General features: G+C 36.4%; 1 protein-coding gene across 1 annotated transcript; it reads right to left on the bottom strand.

The window, feature by feature from the left end:
• Positions 1-206: 206 nt before the first annotated feature.
• On the bottom strand, positions 207-7,909 carry LOC110114562 (RNA-binding protein CP29B, chloroplastic). Its single transcript, XM_020847484.2, has 5 exons — positions 7,452-7,909; positions 3,071-3,172; positions 2,643-2,948; positions 2,228-2,384; positions 207-549 (listed from the first exon to the last, which is right to left on the bottom strand). The coding sequence occupies exons 1-4, from the start codon at positions 7,833-7,835 to the stop codon at positions 2,325-2,327; spliced, it is 852 nt and encodes a 283-aa protein (XP_020703143.1). The 5' UTR covers positions 7,836-7,909; the 3' UTR covers positions 207-549; positions 2,228-2,324.
• Between the last annotated feature and the right edge of the window lie 625 nt (positions 7,910-8,534).

An 8,534-nucleotide genomic window follows, 5' to 3' on the forward strand; every position in this document is an offset into this window, starting at 1 on the left:
TCCACATTGATGCACATATGTTACCTACAACTTTCTTGCCTTCCAAAAAATTTATATGATTAGTTGTTTTTGAGAATTAGATATGCTAAAGTACAAATAGGAGTATAAAAGTTGTTATTTTGATTTTTTTTTTTTTTTGAAAAAAGCTATAATACTAACAGCACCTTTCAAAGAAACCTAATTTTGTTCAGAACATAAACAATCTATTGGTACTGAAATAACACAAATATGCCATCTTCATTCTAATAGGCAAATATTTCATCATCCAATCATGGAAGCAACTAAGAAAAGTTGGCAGAAACTCACATATAGTTCGGTTTTCAGATAAATGCCCTAATTCTGTCCAATATTTGAAATATTATAAGCTGCAAAACTGTAGTAGAGGAGTGCATCCACTGAAAATCCAGGCGGTGGATGGTCGGAGAATGGCTATCAGATGTAACCAAGCAATTTCATCAACATAATAGAATCGGAGAATAAGAAAACTTCACAACAACGATTCCCATTAAGCTCAGCCAACTATGCCGTAGTACCGTTAACTTAGAGATCCTGCAGCACAAGGCATAAAAAATATTTCACCTAACGATCTGATTAAGGTAAAATACAACACTTGCAATTATCAAAATCGTAAGACCCATCTGCAATAGTAAAGAATTGAGTGTAAATAGCACTTGAGTTCTTAAAGAAGAGGTTTTTGTTATGCCGGCCCATCCTGGCTGGACCGGTCCAAGTGTATGCCAGGCGGAAAAAAGGAGGGGGCCGAAATCCAATGGGGCCCACTTGGGGCTTAATGCAGGGATGAGAGGGAAAATTTGAATGTAAGGGTTGTTTAGGTAATTTATAGTGCTCCTTTATTGTTAATTAGGGGATGAGGAGGGAATTGGGGATCATCTTGAATTTGAATGATAATTTGAGATCTAGGGTTTCTTTGCTTTGGGCTCTTGGCGTTGCCGGAGATTGGAGAGTTGTTCTTCCTCTCGGATTGAAGAACAATTATATCTTTGCTGTTTTTATTCATCGTCTAGTGGAATACAAGTTTTTCTTTGAGTTTTCTCTCAGATTTTCCTAGATGGGTGCTGTTTTTCTGCTGTAAACAGCAGATTTATGCTGTTTTCCTGTTCTGGACAACAATATTGCCGCAGTTTGATCACCGATTTGCGTTAGGGTTGCTTACTAACTCAAGTATTACCTTAGGGTTACTTGCGAACTCAAGTATTTCCTATCAAATTGGTATCAGAGCATCGATTTGGGACCGTCGGCGGCTGAAATCCTGAAATTTCAGCGGGATTTTTTTTTTACCGGAAGAAGATCTTAGTGATTCTTGGGGAGAGAGATGGCCGGGAAGAAGGTAGAGATCTTGGAAGGCGAGATTGGTCAACTGAAATCAGATTTGGAGAGAAAGTTCTTTGACTTTCAAACTCAAATCACCTCCAACAACAAAAGGATAGAGGGGAAATTCACGGTGATGGAAGAAATGCTGAAGAAACTGTTGGAGTTGAAGACAAATCCTGCGACATCGAAAGCAAGAGAGAACACCGGAGGCCATGGTGTAGGAGGAAATCCAAACCCATTTAGGGGGAGGAGAAATCCAGAAGTGGAGGTCAATGAGGGGGAGGACGACATGCCGCCTCTAGAGCCACTTTTTAGAGAGGAGATGAGTTTGGGAAATGACCGGTGGGTGCTAATTTCATCGGGAGAAGGGGAGAATTCCATCGCCGGGGTGCTGATTTTGAAGGGAGAAGAGGGGAATATGAGAAAGGGGTTCGGGTATAACCGCCGGAGGGAAGATCGTGATAATTGGGGAGTACCTCCTTTTCGAGGAATGGGAGATTATGGAGGATTCAGGAGACACGGGGGATCATTTCCTTAGAGATATGATACGAAATGAGCATATACGTGAAAAGGTTGGAGTAACTCTAGTGGAATATAAGATTAGAGAGAGTCGCCTTAGATGGTTTGAATACATAAAACGGCGGCCTTCCGATGACCCGGTTAGGAAAGTAAATGTATTAGATTTGACTGATGTTAAAAAAGTTAGAGGTAAACCTAAAAAGACTTGGTTAAAAAATATTTAAAAAGATCTTTCCTTATTAGATTTAAACGAGAATTTGACTTTTAACAAGACACAATGAAGAAAAATGATTCATGTAGCTGACCCCACGGAGTAGGACAAAGCCTTGATGTTGTTGTTGTATAAGTAAAAATTGATAAAAGTTTTAGGGGATACCTGAATTTTGCACAGAGTGAGTGAAAACCCTAGAGTATGTGGCCTGGTCAAGTGAACAAAAAGATGTTCTGGTGCAAAATTGTAAAAAATTTCTTCATTAGGTCAATGGATCCTGATCAATAACTTCCCTCACTGACATAATGCGCCCACAAAACTCCTGCATCAACAACAATAAAAGAAAAACAAACAAAGAAATGTAAAAATGAACCACAAATTGCCAGCTTAAAACATAAATCCAGTTAGCAACCTACACTCTATAAATTTAACAATCAAGAACAGTTCAACCATCCAGTTTGATTGGCCCAAAAATTTAACAATCAACAGTAAAGAAGATGGTGCAGAAATATGCTTTTTTTTCAAAAAAATGGGCAATGTCTTGTATATGAAGTATTTTAAGTACAAAAGCAATGCATACCGAGCCATTTGCTTGTGTTGCAACCATAACTTCATCTGGAGAAGAAAAAGAAATAAATGCGTAGGCACGACTTTTGCCTCTCTTGCGATCATGAAGCACCCTTGTGCTGATAACTGTTCCAAATTGACTAAAATATTCCATCAACTCTTGAACCCTTATTGACCAAGATAGGTTACCAACATAAATCTTGTAAGGACTTTCAAAGACGATGTTCTTTTTAGGGGCAGAGTTCGGAGCCCCCGCATTTTTTCTACCAGAAACCATGTCAACGGAAAACTTTACTCGCATTTCACGGCCCGCAACGTCCTAGAAATGTACGAGTAATTATAATAGTATAGAACACAGAAAGATAAATGTAATCAAAATAATCTCTCTAAGTTAAGATAAATGGAATCAAAATAATCTCCCAAGTTCAATGTAGGACTTACAGACCCATCCAAAGAATTTACTGCGAACTTTGCTTCAGAAATTGAAGCCATTGTAACAAAACCACAACCTCGACTAATGCCTGTATGAGGATCTCGTGATACCTGCATTGTATTCAAAATAGTTGTCCATCATATTGTACTCCTTTTGCCCATCAACATGAAAAACAATCTCAGATTGCAAAGTGGCTTAGAATAATCCGCTTTTCAAGCTATAAATTCGTGCAGAAAAAAAATATACTCTCCAAAGTTTAAACAGTGTCAAAATCTTGTAAATTAATATCATATCAAAGAAGGAACATATTTTTTCATTTATTTTACCACAAAAAAACAGAACTAAACATATTCACTTCAGACAAAAAGAAGTAATCAAACAAGTTGCTGACTTACGCATAACTAGAGCTATTCACGTTAAAGTAGCATGACTATTTCTTGCAGAATGCTATTAATGGTCATAAAAGTGATGCTAAAACCACTATCACTTTCAAGACCATGAAAAAAACTGTGCGAATACTCTCCATATATCTGATTTCATACAAACCTAAAAAAGACTCTAAATGGTATGAAAGTGCTACTTCATCTTACCAAAGGGCCGTAAATCATATGTTCCTTAATTTAAGGCGTAGAGATCTCAACTATGATATATGCTCTTTAATGAGTAAAAGTTCAGAATAGTCCTCCAACTATTAGTAAATGCTCAATTTAGACTTAGACTGTCATAATGCCCCAATTTAGTCCCCTAGCTATTAGAAAAATATCTCAGTTTGATCCCAATGCAAAAAGTAACCGTTGAAGTTAACTTCAACAATTAAATGTGAGAGTATTTTGAGTATAATGATGTATGTGAGATTATATTATTATTTTTATATATTTTATCATTTATCATGTTAAAATAAATACAAAAAATTATAATGAAAGTTAACCACATTTATTAATTATCCACTCTTGTTAGCTAGTTGGTTAACTTCCATTATAATTTTTTTATTTTTTTTAATATGATACAACAACAACAACATCAAGCCCTTATCCCACTAAGTGGGGTCGGCAAATTTATTTTAATATGATAATAAAAAAAAATAAAAAAAATAATATAATCTTAGATAGATCATAATACCTTAAAAACCCTCACATTTAATTGTAATGGTTAATTTTTAACTTTTTTTCCTTGGACCAAAGTGAGATATTTTTCAATAGTCAAAGGACTACATTGGATTATCATGAAAGTCTGAGACTAAATTGAATATTTACTAATAGTCGGGAGACTATTTTGAACTTTTACTCGCTCCATAATTAATGCAACTATGATGAATTTCTCCATATACAATGTAGATTTAATATATTTGTGATTGGCTTGGAGCTCTATCATAAATCTATAACAATGTGTCCACCTTATATTTGTGATGGTATGCCCAACAAGGAAAATATGGGATAAGTTTTTCCTTTACAAAAAATAGCTTCCTCGTCTTCAATAGATATATAATAAACAGTCGCCGACATATTTATGACTTCCAATTTGCAAGTCTTATTCCCCTTTTTATCATTCAAGACAAGTAGAATCACATAACTAATAATTGAATTAATGATCCAACAGTCCTCAACATTGGGTTTGTAATAAGGTGTAAATGAGTCGAGTCGGCTTAAACGACTCACTAACGAGCTCTCGTGCCGAGCTTATCGAGCCACGAGCTCGAGTTTAAACTCGAGCTCGTTTATTAAATGAGCTCTAGTTCGAGCTTGATGAGGCTCGGTCGGTGAGCTCGTGAGCCAGCTCGTAAAGAGTTAATTATTTAATAAAATTTTTATATATTAAAATAATACACAACATTTATTATATATTAATATAATTATTATACTACACAACAACAACTGTACACATTTCAAAAAAATCCTAAATAAATATCATTATTCTATTTTTTTCGAGAGAAAGATGTTTACAGCAGCCCCAACAATCAATTTTAAATAGCTATTATTTTAATTAGCTATTACTTAAAGATGTCTCTTTTTGAGACCACGTCCATAATTTCCCAAAACAAAGACCAACAGGCTGTAGACTCCGCATTGTCCTTCTTCCTCATTTTTTTAGCTTTCTTCTTTAGCGACGACGAATAGCTTTTATGATCTTCCTTCTCCACATCCGAAACTTCCCCATGAAGACAAGACAAAAGCTTCATCCATGATTCCATCTCGAGTCCAACTCTCGAGCCTGAGAGAAAAAGGACGAGTCAAGCTCGAGCTCGTTCTTTGGGTTCGACATGAGCTCGAGCCCGAGTTTGAGCTGCACTTTTGAGAGACAAGTCAAGCTTGAACTTGTTGCTACTCGAGCTCGACTCAACTCATTTACAACCCCTAGTTTGTAATGATTTGATTTATAAGCTGGTTGAGACTTCTTCCTTTCTCTGCTTCTCAATTGCTAATATAGCTCACTGAATAATTGCAATTTGATGACTAAACAGAAACTTCAAAGTTTCTATGCAGAATTTAGCAAACCTACTAATTTTGAACTGAAATCTGATTCTATGGGGATTTTCCGTAGTTCAATGACTCTTAGACAAAGAGAGAGGAGAGTTTTGTTGCAACTATTTCCCTGTAATAACCGACAAACATCCTATCCATGATCAAAGATTACACTTTTTTGTGTGTGTGAGAGAGAGAGAGAGAGAGGAAAATAGAGATAAAGATAAAGAGTTTTGGAAAATTTGAATTCTATTATTCAATGTCATTAATATCATCTATTTATAATACAAAAAGAGAAATTACGACCCAAGTGATTTCTAACTTTGAGTTGAAGAAATATCCTTACATTCAAAAATGTAGGACAAATTTCTTTCTTGATTAAAGACATGCGATTCATGAATATCGGGAATATTTTTTCAAATTCCCTAAAATTAGGAATGGATGAGAAACATATAAACTCAAAACTCAAAATAAAATTCATCCACACAAGCCTTAGCCAAAAATACATGGAACTGAGATGGGGATCAACTAATCATCCTTGCTTCCTTGCGGCATATTGTTGTTGGCTTGCAAAGATTATGTTCCGTAAGATTCAGGCTTCATTTTCTCCTACAAATAGTAGTAGATGGGAGGAAGATTCTAACTTAATCTTCTATTAAGCAACATCTAACTTGCCTTGGAGTTTGTCCATATCAGCGACCTTGAAGGGTACCACCCACCTTGCATTGAGGCGATCTTTAAAGCTACAAATGCATTCCTCCTGCAATGAACCTTATAGCTAGTGTTGTTCTAGGGATTACATGAGGGAGACGATCAATTTGACTATCCATTTCAAAAAAAATCTATAAGAAGTTTCACACCAAATTTGCACATCAACATCTAAGGAAAAGTTTTCTATATCGTGAAACAACGCTCGAGGTATCCTTAATTGATGGATAAGAAAAATTCCTTACCCCTACTAATCCTTTTCTACTCTCTTATAATTGTATACTTTGGACTTATAAGGAGTAAGTTGGAATCAAGTGTTGAAACTCAATTAACGGAATCACCTTTTGTATTTTGCATCATCATCCAACATTGAAGATTCAAATAACTTCACCTACCCTACATTGATAATAAAGTATATTCTAACATATGAAGGCGAAGCAAATAGGATTACACTATCACCAATCTTTTGCAAATTTTAGAATTGGCCATAATGAATCGATTTGATCTTTTGTCTATGTCTTTTTAGTATGTTCTTCACTAAATGTAGCTAGCGTTTCTACAGTTGATAGATGGTGGAAGCCTTTTAAGATAGGGTGCACTATATAGAGGAACTCTTTGAAACCATGCCAAGAAGGATACATTGGGAAAAACAATTCTTTAGAATACTGCATGGCAGATCTCCGCCAAGTTGTGGCGCTGCTAGACGTTCCCATCAGTCCCTCGCAAGAAGATTAAAAAAGAGAGAAATAAAGACTACAGTGAGAAGAAGAGTAGGGGAACGTCCACTCTCAAGTCTCAACACTCTCATAAATCCCTAAAAAACAGCTCAACACTCCCATAAATTCCTAAAAAATAGCATCTGCTCTTTCGGTCAAACCCCAAATTTAACTAGCATCCAATGTGGCAATACTTACTAGATATTCATTTGTCAAACCCTCCCTAAACCCAGCAAGTCAAAAGATAACTCCTTTCTTTGTTTTATTTATTTCAATCTTCTTCTTCTGTTCTTTCTTCTTTCCCATACCCGACAGGCGCCACTCACTTATTCATTGAATTTAAAAAGGCACGCAGAAAATGAAATAACTTGTTTTGTTTGTATTGAAGGAAAGTTTGGAAATAAAATTAATTTGAACAGTTCAACATTTGTTTAATTTCCAAACACAGCCTCCTGTACAGGCTGTGTCATCAGAGGAACAATAACAAAACACCAACAAAGAATTACCTCCACCGAAAGAACAGTTCCGTAATGTTTAAATAACTCAAGTAGATGGGAGATATCGTAGCTTCTAGGGAGGTTGCAAACGTAGAGCTCGCAAGGCCGTGCCCTTCGCTTTGTCCCATCTACAGCGCCGACTGATCCGCCAATAGCTTTCTCATCCTCCTCAGAATCCGTATCTTCCAAGTTTGTTTTATTTTCCTTTTCAATGACGGCAAGAACCCTGGGGTTTCTTCTCGTTCTGTAAGGGAGAAGCAGGGAAGAGAGTTGGGAGTTTGAGCGGCATATACAGAAGCCCGATGAGGAAGGAGAGCGATAGATCAGGCGGAGCGATGAGAAGCGCTGGATGAGAGAAAGATTGAGAGAGAGACTGGCGGCGACGGCCGCCATGGGAGTGGAGAGCGGAAGATTTTAGCGTGGTGGATGGGATAAGGATACTGAAGAACGAATTTTCCGAATTATTAGGGCTTGCTCGGTAAATGGGCAATAATGGTCACGTGACCCTAGGCCAAAAATAAGTTCGGACATTCAATAAAAATTTGTCGTATCATCTTGCGTTTTAGTTGTGCTTTACCTGCACTTTAGTTGCGCTTTTTGACTTGTGTTTTAGCTGCGCTTTACCTGTGCTTTAGTTGCGCTTTAATTGCGCTAATTTTAAAATAATATTTTATTAATATCCGGACCTATCTCTGCGTTCGGTCACCTGACCCAATAATTTGCCCGGTAAATGGGGGGGGAAGCCAAATTATTAAAAGGAGCATGAATAATATTTAAATTTACATAAAGATCGTGAGAGTGAAAAAATTTAGAAATGAGCGAAAATGGAGGGGAATAATCCGATTTCTTGAGAAACCGGATCACTAAAATCAGGTTTCTATAGAAACCGGATCATCAAAATCCGGATTCTATAGAAACAGGATTATCATCTTCCGGTTTCCATATAAACCGCACTTACCTCCTCCGACATTAAATCGTAATGACGTCGTAATCAAGATTAAGGTAATAAATTAAGAAATCGGATTGTTAAATTCTGATTTGTTTATTAAATTATTAAATAGTATCGGATAGTTAAGCCTGTGAGTCCTTTTG

The sequence above is a fragment of the Dendrobium catenatum genome, unplaced genomic scaffold, assembly GCF_001605985.2.
Source record: "Dendrobium catenatum unplaced genomic scaffold, ASM160598v2 fragScaff_scaffold_157, whole genome shotgun sequence".
Taxonomy (NCBI): Eukaryota; Viridiplantae; Streptophyta; class Magnoliopsida; order Asparagales; family Orchidaceae; genus Dendrobium; species Dendrobium catenatum.